The 22675-nt window shown below is 34.5% G+C and overlaps 1 protein-coding gene and 2 pseudogenes across 3 annotated transcripts; 2 read left to right on the top strand and 1 right to left on the bottom strand.

The window, feature by feature from the left end:
- Positions 1-603: 603 nt before the first annotated feature.
- LOC147939281 (polyadenylate-binding protein-interacting protein 9-like) lies at positions 604-3709 on the top strand (annotated as a pseudogene). The gene is made up of 6 exons (XR_015566286.1): positions 604-789; positions 882-992; positions 1086-1365; positions 1448-1495; positions 1823-1888; positions 3469-3709. The product of XR_015566286.1 is annotated as a polyadenylate-binding protein-interacting protein 9-like (transcript).
- A 3585-nt stretch (positions 3710-7294) lies between these two features.
- Positions 7295-8893, top strand: LOC104713909 (putative sarcosine oxidase pseudogene; annotated as a pseudogene). Its single transcript, XR_015565987.1, has one exon. The product of XR_015565987.1 is annotated as a putative sarcosine oxidase pseudogene (transcript).
- Positions 8894-12255: 3362 nt separating this feature from the next.
- On the bottom strand, positions 12256-15969 carry LOC104713907 (putative F-box/LRR-repeat protein At5g54820). Its single transcript, XM_019229574.2, has 3 exons — positions 14855-15969; positions 14165-14341; positions 12256-14070 (listed from the first exon to the last, which is right to left on the bottom strand). Exons 1-3 carry the CDS (start codon positions 15785-15787, stop codon positions 14056-14058), a joined length of 1125 nt encoding a protein of 374 aa, XP_019085119.1. The 5' UTR covers positions 15788-15969; the 3' UTR covers positions 12256-14055.
- Positions 15970-22675: the final 6706 nt, after the last annotated feature.

Here is a 22675-nt window from a genome sequence, read left to right as displayed (position 1 = left end):
GAAACGTCTCTTGCTGGACAAGTGTCACAAAATCAGTGGGTCGAGTTTTATTTGGGACGAAGGGGTTTAATTTTTTTTTTCATCTCTCTTTCACTTTCCTTTTTTCTCTTTTCTCTCTCTCTCTCTCTCTCTCTCGAGACTTTTCGCGATTTTAGCTTGAATCTCTTCTTCCTTCGATTCCGGAAACTGATTGCTTCTCTTCCAGTTGATTCCCACGGCTATTGGACTAGGATTTGGCCGCGATTTGGTTCCGGTGAAGCAGGGGGCATGTGATTCCGGTGGTGAGCGATCCGTCGAAACCCTAATATTTGGGGAAGATTCAAGCCATTCGATTTGTTCAGGTAATTGTTCTTGCATGTCTAGTAATTGTTATTTGTTTATTTGAAAATTGTCTCAATTTTAATTTAATTATGTCTTTTGTTTGTGAGACAATTTCGGTTGATCTGGGAAACTTAGATTAATTTTCGGTGAAGTGTTTGTAACACTTCTTAATCTCCTCATCTTATTATTCACTGATGAAGTTGTTGTTGGTGAATTTTGATTAATCTCTTTGTTAGATTCTCATAATAGGTTGAATTGGGTTTGTGTATCTGAAACCGATTGAATCAAAGTTTCTTCCTTTACGTTTTGGATGCCAAGGAGTTTTTCCCTTCTTACTACAACCCTAAGAAGAACAATCAGGTTGGGAAACCTAATCAATTTCTCTCTGCTGACGATTTTGCTACAGCCAAGAAGCAATCAGGTGAAGAATTTGAATCTGATGCCAAGAAGGATGATAATACCAGGAAGGTAAAAATAATTCTGTTTGTTGTTAAAGCTTTAAACTTTGGTTAAATGTGCTTGCTTTATATTCTGTTTTATTGATGTTTTTGTTATTACAGAGAAGAAACAATTATAGCCAAGGGAGGAGGAGGTTGACTGGGAGGATTTCTAAGGCTCAAAGATAGGATAGTATTAGAAGAACAGTGTATGTTTCTGACATTGACCAGAGTGTAAGTTTTTATTAGTACTCTCTGTTAAGGTTGTGTGGAACGGATTCTAGTTAAGTTGCATCAATGTATAACAAATCTGTTTTGTGATTTTAGGTGACTGAGGAGGGTCTTGCTGCCTTGTTTAGTAATTGTGGACAAGTAAGCTTTAAATTAATGTTTGTTATATATCTTTCAACTTAAAATATAGTATTTTTTAGGTTGTGTGACAAAAAGCTCTATAGGGATACTGATCAGAAGTTATACTAATCATTTTGGTTTCAGTTTTGAGTTTTGAATTTTACTTTGGATATCTACTGTGTTTTGGTTAATTCAGTCAGAAGATGAAAGGGAGATGTGCACAAGGACAATCTACTGCACAAATATCGACAAGAAGGTAAATGCTGAACTATCTACATAGAATGTATACATAATTTTATTACTGTCTCCTGTTTAAAGATTTTTTCCTACGAGTGCAGGTTTCTCAAGCTGATGTGAGAACCTTCTTTGAGTCTGCATGTGGTGAGGTCAGAACAGAACCTATACTACCTCATCTCTCTCTCTTATTTGTATAATTAACCTGAAATTTTCTTCTAAGGAGTGAATGTGATGATTAACTTGTTAGATTCTCATAATAGGTTGAATTGGGTTTGTGTATCTGAAACCGATTGAATCAACTCTTTTCTCTCCTATCACATTGTAAGTTGGTTGTTGGTTGTTGTGTCTTTAATGAATCTTTACACAGTTGGTATTAGTTAAGACTCATGTACTTGTAGTTATGCTTTAATGGATGTCATGTCTTTACATAGTTACTAAAACCATTTCTTGTTTCTTGTTTTGTGAGTTTCTTTTAGTTGAGCTCAAACCAATCACAATTAAGGCGACAAGGAAACAACATTTCAACCAAATCTCCGAAAGAGGTAAATATACACCTAACTTGTTTATATTTAAATTGATTGCTTTGTTTGTTTGGTAGTTTCTTTTTTCGGATAGTGAGTTATAGCATGTCATATCAGATTTGTGCTCCTATGTGTACTTCTTTGTGACTAGGTAGTAATTATTCTTAATTGGTGGTTGTTCTTTCATTAATGGAAGTGACTAGGTTGTGTATTCATTGTGTGTTTGGTGTCGAGAATTAATTGTAACTCCAATATGCTTCACTTTAAAAACTAAGCTTTTCTTGATCTTAAACCACAAACCCGAGTATCTTCCAACCATAAACCATTCTTCGTTTCTACACCTCTCAAGCATAAACCACTCTTCTTTTCTTCTTTGCTACTATGGAGTCAGACCATGAGCTAAACCAGTCCACAAATTTTGTGGGACTTATGAATAGTCAAACCATTTCTTTTGATTCCCTCTACCCAAATATACCTACTCTGTCGTCTCCACTTCCTCTCTTTAGTTCCCAAGTCAGTTCTGCAGCTTCCCCAAGTGAAGACACAACACCTTCCCCAAGTCAGTTCCGTAGGGAGAGAAGGAAATGGACACCTTCTGATGACCGGATTCTCATTAGCGGGTGGTTAAACACCAGCAAGGATGCTGTGAAAGGCAATGATCAGAAGGGCAAGACCTTCTGGAATAGGGTTGCTAAGTATTTTTCAGATAGTCCTCTTTCTGATGGCAATGAGAAGATAGGGCCAGTTCAGTGTAAACAGAGATGGTCTAAGATCCAAGATACGGTGGGGAAGTTTTGTGGAACATATGCTGCTGCGGTAAGGGCTAAAACTAGTGGTCAGAATGAAGATGATATACTGAGGACAGCATATGATATGTACTATAACATTTATCAGAAAAAATTCGTTCTTGAGCATTGTTGGTTAGAGTTACGCTACGACCAGAAATGGTGTGAGAGTGTTAATGGTAAAGCACCTGAAGTAACCAACAGGAAAAGACTCTTTGATGATCCTACACAAGCTTCAGCTTCTCAGACCGGCGGTAATATAGATGAGCCAACAAACACAAGGCCTATTGGCAGAGACGCAAGTAAGGCCAAACAGAGGAAGACTCATACAGAAGCGAAAGAAGAGAAGGCTTTGAAGGAGTACCAAGGCATGTGGGAAATCAAGAGGGAAGAATTGCTGCTGAAAGAGAGATTGTCAAAAATGCAAATTCTTGACAGTTTGCTGGCCAAAACTGGACCGCTTACTCCGAAAGAAGAAGCTATGAAAGAGAAGCTGCTTGACTTAGTGGATGATTAGTATTGTTGAGTCTTGTTGAGTCTTGTTGTGTCTTCTTGAGTCTTGTTGTGTCTTGTTGTGTCTTGTTGAGTCTTGTTGAGTATTGTTGAGTCTTGTTGAGTCTTGTTGTGTCTTCTTGAGTCTTGTTGTGTCTTCTTGAGTCTTGTTGTGTCTTGTTGAGTCTTGTTGTGTCTTGTTGAGTCTTGTTGTGTCTTGTTGTGTAACGGATGTCTAATTATAATTATAAGTTGATGTTTTATGTGTACTGCTTATCTGTCTATTAATTTCTTAATTATAATTTGCTTTTGTTAACGAACAAGGAACACATGGGGCGATATAGGAACAAGGAACACATGGGGCGATATAGGAACAAGGAACAAGGAACACATGAGCGAGATCAAACACTTGAAGAGAGTGTGTTATTATGTTTGATTGCTGTGTTATGTCTGATTATGTTTAAGTAGGACAGTTCTCATATATCTTGTGACTCGTACTTGTTTTTCCCATGTGTATGGTGTTGTTTAATTTTGTTTGATACTCGGTCAGCTGTTCCCATGTGAAGGATCACATGAACTTGTTTTTTTCCTACACAAGAATACAACAAGGATCACAAGATATATGAGAACAAAAAAAACAAACACAAAAATACAACATATAAAATTACAACCAAGTCTCACGGGAGAAGAGAATCACAAGCTACACAATTTAGTTTTATATATACACAACTCTTCTACTCATTCATATCATTCACATCTTTTCTACTCATTCACATCTCTTCTACTCTTCTAAAGTAATTTAAATTTTTTATTCAATGGGTTCTTCTTCTCATTCACATTTTAATTTTGCAAAGGATGATGATCCACTTTTTGAGTCCTATTTTGCAAATTTTTTTGATAACCATGATATTCATGGACAACATTTTGTGAAAAAGAAAAAGAAACGAGAATTCATTGAAAGAAACCGGGAAGAAGGCCACAACCGTTTGTGGAATGATTATTTCAGTGAATCTCCGACATATCCTCCCCATGTATTCCGACGACGTTTTAGAATGAACAAGCCATTATTCTTGCGTATTGTCGACCGTCTTACTGCAGAAGATCCTTATTTCCGACAAAGAAGAGACGCCACAGGAAGGCTTGGTCTTTCTCCGATCCAAAAATGTACTGCAGCAATTAGGCTACTAGCATATGGTGGCGGGTGTGATACGGTGGACGAATATGTCCGACTTGGTGAAACAACTGCTCGAAAATGTTTGCAACATTTTGTCAGTGGAGTTGTCAATTTCTTTGGCGATGAATATCTAAGAAGACCCACACCAGAGGATCTTCAGAGATTACTATATGTTGCAGAAGAACGTGGATTTCCCGGGATGGTTGGAAGCATCGACTGTATGCATTGGGTTTGGAAGAATTGCCCAACAGCTTGGAAAGGCATGTATACACGAGGATCCGGCAAACCAACAATTGTTTTAGAGGCGGTCGCGTCGTATGATCTCTGGATATGGCACGCGTTTTTTGGGTCTCCAGGTACTTTTAACGATATCAATGTTCTTGATCGATCTCCTGTCTTTGATGATATACTTTATGGTCAAGCTCCACAAGTTACTTACTACGTTAACGGCAGAGAGTACAATTTGACTTACTATCTGACAGACGGTATTTATCCAAAATGGCCAACGTTTATTCAATCCATACCACTACCACAGACTCCAAAAGCATCTTTATTTGCTGACCGCCAAGAAAGCTACCGAAAAGATGTTGAGCGTGCGTTCGGTGTCCTACAAGCTAGATTCGTGGTCATTAAAAATCCATGTCTTTTATGGGATAAAGACCAAGTGGGATTGATTATGAGGGCGTGTATCATACTCCACAATATGATTGTCGAAAATGAACGAGATGGATACAGTCAAGCTGAGGTTTCTGATTTCCCACAAGCAGAGGGTGTGGATCTTTCATATTCTATCAATATGAATTCAAATATTAGCAACGTGTTGAATGGTCAAATAATAATCCGTGATAGAGAAGTGCATGACCAATTGAAACTTGATTTAATTGAACATTTGTGGACTAAATTTGGATATTAATTATGTTTCATGTTTTAATTAAATATGTTTCTATATTTTATTTCATGGTGTGTTTTATGTTTTTGTTTTTTAATGTTTTGTGTAATAATTTAAAATGTTGTATGTTATTTTATGTTTTTCTTAATAAAATATGTTTCTTTGATATATAAAATAATTTTGAATATTTTAAGATATTAATTATTATTTTACTATATTTATTATTAAGAAACCCTTAAATTTGGTTCTACCAATAATCAACAAAATTTTCCATAACTCTTAGCAAAGTTTCTTCTCTTTTTTTTTCTTATTAAATATGCCTTAAGAAACAACTAAGAAACTAAACCAATGAGGATAGTCTAAGTACCCACTTGGAGTTTGAAGTATGACGACAACAATTTATTCCTTTTCTCTTCTTTTCTATGCAGATAGATAATGACAAGCTCAATTAACGATTTTCAAGACGGCAATCAATATAACTACGACTTATTTTTCTGACCCAAAAAAAAAGTTTATAAATTAACGATCGAGATTTTTTCTTACGATTTTTCTTTTTTTATATAGGTTAGACATGATGAATCATGCACCACTTCTATGTTTGGTATAGACATCTTATACCAATTATAGTGTAATGGCCGACCCTCTTACAAGTGACATAACATAAATCATAGAAGTAAAAAAATATATAGTTTCGATTTATTCTGCTTTTTTCCTAGAATATGGACCCAAAAAAAGAGTGATTCTAAAACTATAAGCTACATGTAGACTTTGGAGTGTACAAGTGGTTCCTACAAATTGCTAGATATATTCCTTACTGAGCGTCCATTCATGGAAATGTAAGATTTTTGTAAATAAACTAATAACCAGTGGATAAGGGATTTGTCTTTTTCCAACAAAAACGAATGGTGAGCACTAAGAGAAGAGCGCAGTGACTCTTATATTCATTCCACCATATTCCCCAAGAATACAATTGGTCAAGAACTTCACAATCACAATTTCACTATCGCTATGTCATCCTTATCATCCCTCGATATTTTACTTTTTTTTTGTTTAAAGATCACGAAATTGAAATGTCTAATATACGTCCACTGTCACTTCTTTCTAGTCTGAAAAAAGGGGAAAATGAGTTGTGTACAAGACGTATTCCCTTTACCACTGGACCAAGACGTATATTGCTAAAACATGAATATGTTTATGTAATTTTTTGGACAAAATGTTTATGTATATATAGTGTTAGAAAGTAGATTTTTTTTTGTTTTTTTCTGCATTTTATTGAAACTTAAATTGCCAAATATTTTTCTATTGACAAATTGTTTTATATATTCCTACTCTATTAGATATAAGTATAGAACACGATGTTGTTCAGTGCCAATGGGAAGAGTGAAACGATTAGTCTTTGCTTATCTAATTTGAAACTGAAATATCACCATGTCTCACTCATTCATTGGTCGTATATTCAGCTTTTGTAACATTCGAGGATATATAGAAGACGTTACTTAGACAATAAAGAAAACAAAAACTTTTAGAATATCTTACTTTCTGAAGAAGAGAAAAAAAAAATACGTTACTACATATTTTAACTTTTTGATAATTTTCATGCTCTCATTTTTAGGTGTGGTGAAGAGTTCAATATTAAAAGTGAGAACGAATGAATGACCAATATACTTACAAAACCGAATGTTCCATATATACAAAAAACAATGTAAAAGTAATTTACAACCAAGTCCGATCCGAAAGCCTGCGCGTACTAGAGGGATCCCTATTTTATTTAGGCTTTAATTGGTAGATACCCAAAATTAGGTCTATTATGGTTGCTAGATAGCCAAAATATTGAGGTTTATATGCAAACTGATGCAGTGACAAAATAAATCAAATGTTCATTTCACAAATATTCTTACAAATTCGTAAAATGTACCTAAACATATAATTCACTTATTTTATGATTTTACCACAGTTTTGCTTATAAACCTTACACTTTTTATAGACCACATTGAAAGATATCAAATAATCTTTTGCTTAGTATATAACGACGTTTTTTTGTTTTTTTACTGTTTTTGCCTAGAATATAACGACGTTTACTTATAATCATTATAAAATTTTATGTATTTTGTATTTTTTTGTTCACATTTTTTTTGCCTAGTATATAACGCCGTTTTCTAGTTAATATTATATGAAAGTTCAGTAAGAAAATGACACGAGCAAAAGGGCAGTGTCGTGAGTCTCGTGATTACAAACTGGCTTATTAAAGAGCAGAGGAACAATAACCATATGCTTCTCTCACATCAACTCAACCCTCTCCACCTTTCGTTGTCTTTCTTCTCTCACTAGTTTCCTTCATTTTTCACTTCCTCATGGAATATTCCGGCGGTGACGGAAGATTCGACGTGATTGTCGTCGGAGCAGGAGTCATGGGAAGCTCCGCCGCCTACCAGCTGGCGAAAAGAGGCCACAAAACACTCCTCTTAGAGCAGTTCGATTTCCTCCACCACCGTGGCTCTTCCCACGGCGAGTCACGTACCATACGTGCCACTTACCCGGAGGATTACTACTACGCCATGGTTTCCGAATCCACTCTGTTGTGGGCTGAGGCTCAGTCCGAGATCGGATACAAAGTTCATTTCCCAACTCAACAGTTTGACATGGGTCCTGCTGATCAGCAGAGTCTCCTCTCTGTTGTCGCCACGTGTCAAAAACATGGGCTAACTCATCAGGTTATGGACCCACAAGCTGTGTCCGAGCGTTTCTCCAGGAAGATTAGTATCCCGGAGAACTGGATCGGAGTCTCGACCGAACTTGGTGGGGTTATTAAACCCACCAAGGCCGTCTCCATGTTCCAGACGCTTGCGTTTAGACATGGAGCCATCTTAAGAGACAACACCAAAGTTGCAAACATAAAGAGAGATGGTGAAAACGGGGAAGGGGTGATAGTGTGCACAGTGAAAGGAGATAAGTTTTACGGTAAAAAATGCATTGTAACCGCAGGTGCATGGATAAGTAAGCTGGTGAAAACGGTGGCCGGGATAGATTTTCCGGTGGAGCCGCTTGAGACGACGGTGTGCTACTGGAGAATCAAAGAAGGCCATGAGGAGAAGTTCACGATCGAGGGAGAGTTTCCGACTTTCGCCTCATACGGAGCTCCGTACGTGTACGGGACTCCATCCTTGGAGTATCCGGGACTGATCAAAGTGGCTGTTCACGGTGGTTATTGGTGCGATCCGGATAAGAGGCCGTGGGGACCAGGAGTGAAGCTAGAGGAGCTTAAAGAGTGGATAAGGGAGAGATTTGGAGGGATGGTTGATTCGGAAGGACCTGTGGCAACTCAGCTTTGTATGTATTCGATGACCCCGGACGAGGATTTTGTGATTGATTTTCTTGGAGGGGAGTTAGGGAAAGATGTGGTCGTGGGCGGTGGGTTTTCCGGCCATGGGTTCAAGATGGCACCGGCGGTGGGGAGGATACTGGCGGATCTGGCGACAGAAGGAGAGGCCAAAGGAGGAGGAGTTGAAATGAAGCAGTTTAGTCTCCGGAGGTTTGAAGAGAATCCTAAAGGGAATGCAAAGGAGCATCCTGACCAAGTGATACTTGATTCCCCATTGAAACATTAGGATTTGGTTACAAAAATGTCAACTGTTGAATAAAAATAAAAATTTTATTATATAATTATTGACTATTTTTCAACAGTAAAATCATAATGTGTCTGGTTTGTTATAATTAAAAGGTTAACCAAATCGAACCATCACTTTGAGACACTTTCAATTTTGGGCTACGAAAATTGCAAATAACATATTTTTAGCTCTATATAGTATATAGTTGTTGCTACTTCAAACATTTCCTAAATAAATTGCAGTAACATATTTTTTAGATCTCCAAAATCCATCTGCTTACGGCTTTTGCTTGTTGCTTCTCCACACGTTTTGGCTCTTTGTTATTTTCCTTTATATTCCAAAAAGCATTTAGTACCACAAACGGTTGGGCTCTATGTGTCATACTCGTCTAAGGACATCTTCAATAAGGACTTTCATTCGAGAGAGTAACTCATTTTAAAAATAAAGGTTTGTGGATGTAATAACTCCAACATAATATTTTAAATGAGAAAATTTCCAAAAAAAAAAACATGAACTATTTAATATTTGTCAGAAAAAAAACATGAATTTTTATGTTGTCAGAAAAATATATAAACTACTTTTTAGGAATAAAAAAATATGAATTATTACTTTTTCATAATTTTTCTTTGTCCTCCGTTAGGACCACTAACGGTGTTTCGAGAAAAAATTCCAGAAACAAGTCTAATTATTTAATTTTATCAGAAAATAGATGACTATTTTTTCGTTGCCAAAAATATACATATATCAAAAAAAAAATTTCCATTAAGAATGTTAGGGGGTCACAACTCATATCTTCTTAATTCTTATACTCTTTTTAACCTCATACATGTTCTAGTTACTATTTTGAACAACTAAATTGAAAAACAAAAATACACAATTAAATTAGCCGATTTTTAAATTTCTCAATTATATTTTTCCTGGATCTATATAGACTTAACAAACTTTGGGACTACATCAACACTAAAACTCTATATTTCATATATTTAATATGGATAGAACTATACATATATTTAATAACATATATTTTTATTTTATTGTTAATATAATAAAATCACCCTAATACTTGTCACTCTTAATCCTCGTTGAATCTCTGAATTTTTCTACAAATCTTCTATATATGAGGACTTGATCTATGTATTTTTTTCATTGTTATTTGATCTGTGTATTTTTCTGGCATTAAAAAAATATGTATTTTTTTGGCAGCAAATTTAAATAACTTATGTTTTTTTTATTTTTTCCAAAAAATAGTAATGCATGTACGACGTTGTTAATGGCAGTAACAAATTTTGTTTGAAATTTAAGCGAAGAGTTGTGATAAACAAACACGAACTTATGGGGAAAAAAACAACTTTAAACAAAAATATATCAATAAAAAGTTAGAATAAAATGACCTAACTTTCTAAATATAATATTATTTATTGACTAAATAAGCAAAACATATGTTTTATAAACTCTTACGATAAATAGATGCTACCATAGAAAGCATATTTACAGTTGACTAATATTTGTACATTATTATAATCATTCCAAACAAAATTTGTTAGACTAAAAATACAAAGAATTTATATAAATTTGAAATAGTGTATATTAGTAAATAGTTTGTAGAGAATGAAATTTCAATTATGTTTTTCACCCAAATTTTATTATTTTCGTTCTCTTCAAACTATTTACTAATATACACTATTTCAAATTTATATAAATTCTTTGTATTTTTAGTCTAACAAATTTTGTTTGGAATGATTATAACAATGTACAAATATTAGTCAACTGTAAATATGCCTTCTATGGTAGCATCTATTTATCGTAAGAGTTTATAAAACATATGTTTTACTTATTTAGTCAAGAAATAATATTATATTTAGAAAGTTAGGTCGTTTTATTCTAACTTTTTGTTGATATTTTTTTTTTTAAGTTGTTTTTTTTCCCATAAGTTCATGTTTGATTATCACAACTTTTCGTTTAAATGATTGTTTAAGAATCTCATTATATTTAGATGGTTATGTAACAATTTCATTTTTAAGATTGCATTTCTTTATCATAACTCTTTTTCGTCGAAAATATATTATATTAATCTTAATTGAAATTATCCATATACTATTGTTGAGTAAGCCACTAAAGCAGATTTGAAACCATATAATAAAAATCGAAAGTTTTATAACCAAATTTAGCTACATTATGTGTGGAGTCGTTACAACAACGTTTCGTAAAAACAAATCTAATTTGTCGGAACTTCTTCATCCAATGAAAGATATCGAAACACATGTTCGAAATGGAATTTAAATACTAGTAGTCCATTGATTATGTTGATGAGCACTTCATAGTAACCCACAAAAACAACTAAGGAGAATCCTCTAATCTAAAGTTGCACAGTCACCCACGAAAACAACCAAGGAGAAATCTCTAATCCAAAGTTGCTGCATAGCCGCCAAAAGGGTCTTGGTTTCTGCTTATAGTGCAGTCATAGCTAGATGAAGCCGAGTTGAACCCAAAACTTTAAAGCCATAGTGATCCTGAACTATCCAATCTCCAGCCACTTGGAATGTATTAGTATCAAAACCCGTATCAAAGTTTCAGTCGAAAAATTAAGGAGGTGGGTGCCAATGAAAATGTGATTCCACATCTTTATCATAACTCTTAATTTAATTTTGTCATTACCTTTTGCTACCTTTTTCATATAAATGATTCAAAAGGTAACATCTCCGTTATCATTATTTTATAACTATATTTTCTGTTTACATTTTTTTAAAAAATTGAAAAGTTGCATCCTTTATTTTTATGTAACATTTGTGTACACTTAACATTTATTTTTTAATATAATTTCTCATGTATTAGATGTTTTTCTGTTTCATAAAAAGTGTCATTTTGACACGTTAAAATTAAAATTAAATTTTTTTATTATATTCTTAATAAATAAACTAAATTTTTTTTCCTCCTAATCAATAAGTTGAATAGGTATATTAAAAATATATTTAGTTTCAAAGACTGCAATATAAAAACCCCAAACAACAATGTTTAAACCGTATTCATAACTCGGGTTACCATGATTATCATCAGTAATTGATGCTTCCGATCAAAATAGACGTAAGCAACCATTTCACAGCCTCAAATATCAGCCTCCAAGAGCAAGTACAACTCTCTCTTGGTGCGGTGGTCCTCTCTTCGCAGCCAGCTCACAAACATAAGTTATGGTCTTAGTGATCTGGTTTTGTGTCAGCTTTGTTCTACCCAACCAAGTTCTACGAAACTCGTGTACATAAATTTTTGTCGTTGTTCATTAACATCAATTTAACATTTCAACAAACAAAACAAAACAAAAAATTATGAAACAAAACTATTTTATTGTAACAGCACTCTTTGTGAATGGTGGAAATAATTTTATTGTCATCGAGCAAATTTTCAAACTATTTCATAATATAGATCAGTTTTAGTTAATTGAACTAATTAGTTTGAAAAGCTCTCTCCTCGAGTGTGTTCGCCCTAGCCGCCACGGGAGTCTCTTCCTTCCGGCGTCGGCGTTGCCATGGCTCGCCGGCGTCGGATCCTGTCCTCCCTCTGCTATTTCGTTCATCTCCCGGCAAATCCAATCTCCTTTCAGTTTCTTTGCTTGTTCGAACCGTATTTCCGGTTCTGTTACCGGCGCTACTTCCGCCGTAACTGGTCGCGTCTTTACGTCGCTGCCGTTCTGCTTCACTGGAGAACCCTTCTCTCCCTTTTGGCTGCTCGTCTCCTCCTGGCGATGTCTTTGGTTGGTTCTGCTACCCCGCTCGAGTCTGGATCTGAGATCTCGTCGGTGAGATTTCGGAGAACCTTCCTCTCTCGATCTGTTGTCTTCCATCTTCTAGCAATGTCTTCAACTGCTCCTATCTTGAGGGTTCAGTCTTTTGGTCTATCGGGTCCCCTATCTCGCAGTTCATACATCGATCTCATCTCCGCCTCTCCGGCCATCCCAAAGATCCAGTCGAATCTAATGGTGTCAAGTGTTGAGTTCTTTGCCGTTCCTTCAGGCAAGTGCTGCCGTGATGAATTTCCCCGCGGTTTCCTCAGCTTCCCCTTCCAACAGGGCATCGGATGCTTCTCCTGATCTCTCTTGCCTGCATTGGATACTTCTCCGTCAGGTACAGTCTACTTTCAGTCTAGAATCTCTTTTGTTGGTTCGGACTCCGCCCAAATTTGGCGGTGTCTGCTCGCCGGATGTCTCTCAGCCTCTGTTGGTTGTCTTCAGCCTAGAGGCATTGGTGATGGCATGCAGGTCATTCTGGTTGTCCTTTTTCAGCCACCTATCCCTTCCGCTTTGTTTTGGCGGGTGGGTCATTGCTTTGGGGTTTCTCGTTTAACCCTCTTATGTGATGAATGTTCTTATGAGGCTTTGCCTTATGGTCTTATCAACGGTTTAGTATTTTGGGGCTTTGTCTCCATTGCATTTACAACCAATCCCAGAATTGCTTTCTCTGCCCAAGTGGCAGTTTCAAGCTTGAACTTTGGAGCGCTTCTGCTGCTCATTGTTCCACAAGATGCCCTTTCGCTTATTGTCTCTAATGTTGTCAAGGTTGGAGGTCTCCTTGTTGATGTTGTTGTCTTGAGTGTTAGGTTTGCTCTTGCCTATCCTTTTATCTACAGCTTTTGGCTTTCTTGTATGGAGTTTGTAGCAGTTTTGGCGTTTAGCCACTTTGTTTGCACTTTGGGCATGTCCGAGTGCGATTTCCTCTTTGTAACCGTTTGATTTAAATGAAAATTCTTGGTGCACACAAAAAAAAAAGATCAGTTTTAGTTTGAAATATTTTCAAAACATTTATTATTAATATTTTTCCTCATTCTCCGAGGCTCTTAAACACAAATCAAATAAACCAAGCTATGGAAGATTCACTTCCTCAATGTTGATAAATAAAACTCAAAAACAATCACTAAACAAGCAAACAAAATCCACCATTACTGAACAAATCTTGAAAAGCTCAACTTGTCAAGCATTATGCACAAAGAATCTGAACATGCTTCGAAATTCTTTGTAACATCTCTGCTTTAGCACGTACTGCCATCACTTGACTCTTATCCATCCCATTCGACACGTACAATTCTACTCTTTCCAACACAGGTCTAGGCTCACTGCCGCATCGAATCAAATATCTCAATATATTTAGCTCATTAAAACTACCACCAAAATTCCTAACCACCACGACCTTTAGTGTCTTCATTAGACAAGTATATGTTCTGTTTTCCATCCAATATGTACGTGGATCGATGCCACACTATGACAAAGTTCTCTACAAAATAATTAATGAAAATCATGCTCTATATTAAATAAAAAACGTAACTCTTTAATTATCGGTTTATTTTATTTTTATATAGAAATCTTACCGGCGGTAAAGGGTGTGGAGGAAGAATATCAAAAGTTAGACTCTCCAACTTAGGGCAATTTTCCAAAAGAATCCTAATTCCGTTGAACTCTTTCGTATGCATCTTCGTCCTCAACACCAAATGTTGTGTTTCCATAGGCTCGAGCAAACAATCTGGATTGTCACATTCTGGAATAGCCTTCCATAAGAAAAAGAAACACATATTAAAATATCAACAATACATCAAACAACATCTATATAAAACAATTTAATGTAATAGCCTAAAACATATTGTGTCAGGAATTTTCATAGTAGGGCTAAAGCAATAAACATGATCTTTATTCACTAGGTGACTAGCTATTAGTGAATAAATTGTTCAAATATATCATCTTTTTCCAAATGACCTAAATAGACTAAATTAATTAACAAAAATGGAATAATTGTTTTGTTCAAATCGCAAAAATTTATCTGAGAAAACGGTTGTTTTGATCTAACAATAAATACACGCTTAAGCTGATATTTTTTATAATCTATTTTAGTATTTTACCGTAACTACATCTGCAACATAATTTCTCTTCACTAGACAACAACAGCTATAGTCTACTACCATATATCGCAATCACAAAATTTCAAATATTCGAAGAACCCTTAAATGAACTTATAACTAATTACTATCAAAAACTAATCTAAAGATGTAAACATTTAAATATACCTGAAGGAGATAAGGACAGACAGTTATAGTGCGAGTTTCTGGTAGATCCTTGAGATAACCAGAAATAATTGCACCGTTTATTCGTGTTGCCTCACTTGGTTCCTCATACACGCCCTCTACCTCAAAATCTAAATATACATATTCTATGATCGTTTTCATGTCGAAGTACAAGGCATTAATTTGGCCTGCGTACTTCAAGCTGTATATATTAGGCAAGTTAAAGGCACACTGCATGTAATTGAAGTCGGAATTCTCAACGTCTATCTCTCTTAACTGCCCGGCTATCGATGTGATATCCAAACCCCAACATTGTTTGATACTTAGACTATGGAGGGAAGGATATTTGGATAGCAAAGAGTCGAGCTTTGCAAGTCTCATCCAACCGAAAAAGAGTCTTCTTAACGATCCCTTGTTTGTGAATTTTGAAGGATCAAATTCGCACCCGTAAATTTTTAGTGTCTCGAGGGTTGTTAGACTGTAAACACTTGCTGGCAATGTAACAACAAAATGAAGATATGATACATCATTGTAGCTTCTCCACGCAGGGTTTGACAAATCAATAACTAACTTCTTCACTCCCTTGGAGACCGCGAATTCGATCAGAGCCTCGATGGAAGTCGCGAAACCCACCGGATTAGAGAAACAGATCTCAAAACTTTCCACGACTTGATCAGGAATTCTAGAGATCCATGAATCAATGAAACGGAAAAAGGAAACCCTAGCGTCATATCTTGCAACCTCATCATCAGTGATTGAACTACTCACGTAGTCGGATTCCTTAAAAGAAAGGTTTTTGGTCTCATGGCAGAGATACCTCCACCTCCTGGAGAGAACACTGGTGCGTACACAATCCCTAAACGGCAAGAAAGAGATTATCACAATCAAAAGAACGTCGGGAAGACAAGAGAACATGTCTTGTTGAATTGAATCCATTGTTAAGAGAAATGTGTTTGAGAGTTTCGAAAGAAGAGATGTGTTTGTAATTTGATCGACTGGCTTAAACCTGACAGAGGCTGTTAGCTTCTCTATATATTATTTTTTAACCTAGTAAGCGGAGAGAGACGTGTTGAATAAAACTTTCACATGTGTCGTAGTAAATGTGAATCAGCGAGAACATAGAAATTGTCTCAAAAACGGAAGATAATCTGAATATCTTAGCATATGACAGTGTGAAAATAAGTGTATATCAATCCAAAAACTATGATAGAAATGGAGAGAAATCTTTGACCTCATCTTATAGATTAGGTTGCCACATCGCCACGTCTTAAGTTTATCTTTGAAGATAGTTTGGTTCCGACCAAGTGGCTCTTCCTATGTTTTGGTTTGGTTACTTTGACACCGGTTTAGTTCAGTTTGGTTCTAGTTTCGTTAGCTAAACAATATTTTTATTTTCAAATTTCTTTTAAATCAAATATCTATAAACAAATATAACACCTTATTTATTTATATCACTCAATCAAATTATTTTTATCTATTGGTACTCATAGATGAGTGATGACCGAGTCCCCACTCTTTCTGAGGGTCAAATTATTCGTCAACCAAACAAACGGAGAACATCTCTATATGAGACAAAACAAAGCCGACTACTGAAAAATCTTTGAATAAGTAAACTTTTCAAGAAATCGTGTTAAAGAATTTGTACATTTTGGCTCCATCATGTGCCAACATCTTTTAATCTTGTCTAATAATGTTATGCATGTAAAGCCGCACTCTTTCTTTCCAACAGAGGCCCATGCGCACGCCCAACATCTTTACTGAGTCAAAAAAAATTCAATAAATTTAGCTCGTTAAAACGACTACAAAAATTTCATGCCACCACCACCTTAAATGACTTAAGAAAAGAGGTATGGGTTTTGTTTTTTTATTGATGATCTTTAGAAAACATCATACATAACATAGTGACTATTCTACTCATTTTTTTTTTGTTAAAGCAGATATCGAAAGTTAACGTTTCCCAGTTAGGGAAATATATAATCGAAGAGGAGCTCAATTCTCATAAACATCATATGTGACCTCGTTCTTAGCATCAAATGCTGTATTTTCCATAGGTGGCAACAAATAAATTGGAGCTTCACATTCGTGGAAAGCATACATATATATATATATATTCAATGATCAAGATTACTATCTAGCAGGCTTTATATATATATATATATACATCAATTTTGACGCAATAGCTTTAGGGTAATAGATAAGATATTACATATTATTTTTTGCTAAAAGGTTAATATCATATATGAAATGTTTGGTGTTACAACGAAATGAGGCCGGAAGTGTGTTCTTTGCCCTAAAAAAAGATAAAAAAATCAAAAGAACACTTACAAAAAGTTTCCTACAGAAGGAAAATTAAGGTGACCACTGGGTTAAATCCAAAGAGGCATCAAGTTACGGAAGGCTTCATGTTGCTCCTTGCGGTGATATAGTTTTTGATTTGACGGTCTATCTGCTTGAAGATGGTTTGTGATGACATGGTGACTTGGTTGTGAAGAATAAGATTGTTCCTCTACCTCCAAATGTTGTAGACTATCCCTTGAGCTAGGAGCAGTCGCAAAACAGAAGGGGAAGAAGGAGAGCTTGCCTTTGTCCAGCTTGGGAGCGAAGACCAGTCGCTGAATAAAACACAAAGCAGCCTAAGCCGCTGCATAACTGAGTTCCAGATGACCTTTGCGAAATGGCACTGCATGCAGAAAAAGGTGATCTCTTGTTTCGATTGCCATAGAGCACAAGCAACAGTTTACCCCATGAGGCGAGACGAGACATAGTTGGTAGCCTGTCCAGATTTGCAATCCAAAAATTGAAGGTCTGCTTTGGCGTAGCACCTTTAAACCAGAACCAGCTTAGCCCACTCTTTTTCAACATCTCTTGGTCTTAAAACCTCCCACGTTTTGCTGGAGGAATAGTTTCCAGCTGGATGGCCATGAATCAACCATGTAAAAGAGTCCTCAGCTCGGCCATGGAAGTGGACGGAAGCTCTATACTGCCTAATCAGAACGTAGACCAAGATATTAAATATTAGTTACTAATACATATTCTTTTAATTAAGTGACTATGTTACTAAGTAAAAAGTATCTTTTTTTGTATGTATCTTTTTTTGTCAAATAATTTTTTCATTTTCAAATCAAATGCTTACAACTGAGATAAGCATCATTAGATATACCCACTGTGCGAGACAATGTGTTAGCTAGAGCACTAGAGCATGCAAAGTGATACAAATATAAATACACAAACTCATCAAAGTTTGATTATGCGTGAAGAATACTGGACGAGAGATCATCAGTCTCACTTTTACAAACAACTTCAAAATAGTCATCTTACCTTAAAAACTTTGAAACATAGTCGAAAGTATTTTTTTACGGCTACAACCAAAATTCCATGACTATATGCTGAACTAGCCACACAATAATTTGTGACTTTCTAATATAATTTTATTAAAAAAAACAAGAAAACAATTTTTATTATACAAAATGAAAATACAACTAAAAAAAATCCAATTAAACGAAATGATAAGAGTCATGTTCCTCTTTGTAACTCTTCCCTTGACCCAAAAAGGAGAAAAAGACAGTTTCTAGAATTCCTGGTGCAAAATAGCAATAGTAAACATTAATCTTAGTTTCAAAACTTGATCCTCGGATAAAACAAACAACCCCCCAAGTAGAACGGGTTGACTCAGATGGCATATGACACAATAATACTAGATGATATATATTATTTGGCACTGACAATATTATTAGTTTGTTATTTGTTAAAGCCACGATAAGATAAGTTAGGTGTGGATTTGAAGGAAATATGATATTGTGTGCAGATAAGAATGACAAATATAAAGAAATGGTGAATGTTTTATGTATTGGTCGAACCAAAAGAATCAAATCCTCAACCAAATCATCTTACGTGATACGACCAGTGGCTTGGGGCATTATTTTAAGTTCATTTTGCAAGAAAAGTCAAGTAACCAGATGAATACCCTTTTACTTTCACGTGCCAACAAATTGATTCAATTACTGATTTGAATGGTGTAAACGGAAAAGATGGTGTGGATTAAACATATCCAAATTATCAGATAAATAAATGTTATTAGCATGGAATAAGTACAGATTAAATAGATTACATGATACATATTTATATGTTCAAACATAGAAAAAAAAATGGAAGATATGATGCATAATTGTTCAATTAATATTAAATAAATTATACATATTATTAAAGTAATTATAAAATCTAACATTGTTATCTAAGCTTTCAACTTTTTAGGGTTCAATTTTTTTTTTTTTTAATCAATAACTTACAGTATAAAGGTCTGAATCAGTGTGGTGACATAACGACGGTACTAAGTACTAACACAAAACTTTAATAACTTTAATAACTTTAGTAACTTTAATAACAAAAAAAATTATAGAAATAGTTGAACCAATTTTAATAACTTTCATGAGTCTTTACGAAGTTACTCTATAATTTTTAAAACTTTCAAGATGGTCTATGAGTGTATATATCCATATAGTAACAGTTGATAACATTAAAACGCAAACTGTTACTTATCTCGCTCGTAGATGTAAATAAATAATTTATCTCGTAGAGGTAGGTTTGTTACATAACTTACATTGACTTCTACAAGCTTAAAGTAAGACCAAATCTTTTTTGCCGTATCTTTGGCATGAATAAAGCCAATTCTTCTCGAATGAATAGCAATAATTATCATACATCATCATGGTTAATGGCTTCTATATTGTTTAGTATTAAAGAAATATCTACATTTTTCTTTCATCCACTAACTAATAATTAAACTTTCAACTCGACATATAGTATACTATTTAATATAGCCCGTATATATACCATTATAAAAACACATAGTGGTTGGAACACGTATAATTTAAGAAAAAAAGAAAATGAAGCTTCGTTTGAACCGTATTAATTGATAAATGCAATACTACAATACAACATGCAAATTAACCAACATGGCAACATGTGTCTCTTTACCTGAAAACAAAACGATTCAAATACGCCAGTATTTCTTTCCACTGGTTTGGTTAATACAGTATATCGGAATTTTATTTTTGTAACCCTTCTACAGAAAAATAAACGCTTAGAACATTTTTAAGTATGTATTTATGTTTATTTACTATGAAACTATAGCAGATACATTTTTTTTTGTAATCTTAGATTTAATTTTATAAATTCTTGAGAGGACGTCAAAAACCGTTTTCAAAAAGAAATAAAAAAAAAGGGATGTAAAAGTTTATAAAATCAGAAATGAAAACAATAAAAATGGTTTAAAAAATATAAGCAGACGTGCACGACAATCATATATTAGTCGGTTAGGTCAACGGATTCCCATGTCGCCAATTTATAATGCATTCCGTTGACAAATGCTTAAAAATGTTTCAAATACACATTCTTGAGGTCTGTTTTGCACACATAACACGTAATATACATATACATATTTAAAAATGACATAATTAAAACATAAACCAAGAAGACTAGAAACAACAAGAAAGCATTGATGCAATGTTAATTTTTTCTGTTTTAGTAATCAGTAACAATAGACATAACATTTTTATAAGCATGGTTTCATCAACACCGGTGGTCGGCTCTGTACTCCGGCATCGAACGGCTTCTTTAGCGTTGATGGCTGGCTTTTCTCTAGTGATTTTACCGCTCATTTCTTGGGCGATATTCCGCTACTTTTGGATCCGGTTTTTTCCGGATTTAGTTTTTTTTTTTGTTTCTCTCCTTGGATTTCAATTGTGTATCGGTTTCAATTAGTTTTAATTGCATATATCTCCTTTAATCTGAGTTTGTAATTCGCTAGTCCTCCCTTGTTTAAGGGGCTCGATTTGGTTGGGAGTTGTGGATTGGTGTCTCTCTTGGTTCTTTGGGATGATTTAGAAGCAATTAAAGCAATTGATGGTATAATTCATATGCCGACACTGGTTGGATAGAGGTAGTTTGTTTGTTTTGCAGGTTCAATGGCGGAAGCTTTTAAGAAAAAAAACCTTAAAGATTGAAAAGCTTATTCGAAGATGAAGAAGATTTTCAGATTGTGCTAAGTGGAGTCTTATTCTCATCAATCTAAACTGGGATCTTGCCTTTAAATCTTTGGGCAAAGAGTGAGATCGGTCGAGCAGTCAGTTTTCCGGCGATTTCGGCTGGAATAGTTGCTTTCCGGCGACACAGCAACTGCCGGAGATTGGAGATTTCCACCCTCTCGTCTTTCCACGTGTCTTTTTACATGTTCTCCAATAGCCACGTGTTATGTGCTGTATTTGAGCTTGCCATATCTAAGGGTTATCTTATTGGATTTTTGTTTTATTGGGTTTGTATTGTAGACTTGGTTTTTTTGGCTTGTAATGTTGGCCTATTAGGCTTCAATCAATAAAAGACACTTTTGTGAAAAAAAAAAAAAAAAATGGAATAAAGCTTCAAATTTGCTCTTTTATAATCATTTTAATTTCCTCCACTCCTAATTCAATTGTATTGGTTCCAATTTTTTTTAAAAAAAAGCTTTATGAGTCAGCCAAAAATGTCACGTGTCGGAACGTGGTAGAGTGTTTTGTTTAGGTTCTCAAAAACAAAAAACAAAAAAAGTTAAAAGAGAATAATAATATAGCAAAGAGTCAACTCCACAGTTCACAGATCCACCGTTGGATCAAACTTTTGGTAATCAACGGTCCAGATAATACTTAACCGGAATCACCCGGTTACCGAGGTGGTCAATACTTCTGTGTGTTTAAAAAAAAAGAATTGGGTCCATGTGATCACTTTTATTTTGATTTGTTTTTTTCTAAAAAAAATAAAATAGTCAGCTTTTGTTTTCCTACTTTGTCGTTATTCTTTGATTGCTGTTCTCAACTAGAGACTTGTAGACTATACTAATAAGATATAGTCAACGATTGTCGCTGTTACTATACTACCTTTAATCTCCATTAGTGATTCTTAATTATTCCACAATTTTTGTGTAGATTATTAATTAGGTAAATTAAAAGTCAAGAAAGGATTTGTTTTTCCTTTACTAATTTCTCAGTCAAGACGTTTTCTAGAAGCCTATGATATGAGGTTAGATGTAAAATTAGTAAACACCTATGCAAATTTTCTAATTACTTATTATATATTGTAGTTGAACAAATGTATTTGGATACAAAAGGAAGTCCGAGTCAAATGTTTATTATATATATATGATATGTGAACACTTCTAACATGCATATTGTTCATATATTTATTTTTGTCAATGCACTTCAAATAGTAATAATTCTAGAAACACATTGAAATAATATAGCATGCTGCAAACACGATTGTTTTGTATGTGTGTGCATATAATATTTGACAAGTTGTATGTGTTGATTTGACAATAAAAGTATACAAAAACAAAACTTAAAAATAAAAAACATGAATAACGCCTAAAACCTTGTCTGAATTCAAAACTAAATAAAATACAAAATAAAAAAAAGTCAAAATCTCCATTCTAATATTATTTCACAACTAGTAGTTGATACTTATATTTATTTTTTTCTGTCACAGCTAAAATCAACCCCATTGTTCATACAAATAAAAAAACAATTCATCACCTTTAATTTTAGATATGTTGACTTGAACTTGAAGACATAAACATAGCTGATAAAAGTAAAAATAGATATGAGAAAAAAGAGTATAATTTTTCTTATAAACAGTCACTTTAACGTTTTTTATTTGACTTTTTTTTTTTTTTGTAATTTCCTTTGAACATATATTTTCCAAATTCAAGTTTACGCACAACGATTCCTTTATTTTAAAGACACGATTTATAAAATTCTTGCTTTACACAAAAAGAGGACCCTACACACCTCAAAAACA

This window comes from Camelina sativa, chromosome 9 (assembly GCF_030686135.1).
Source record: "Camelina sativa cultivar CO46 ecotype springtype chromosome 9, ASM3068613v1".
Lineage (NCBI taxonomy): Eukaryota > Viridiplantae > Streptophyta > Magnoliopsida > Brassicales > Brassicaceae > Camelina > Camelina sativa.
This window is presented reverse-complemented; position numbering and strand designations above follow the sequence as displayed.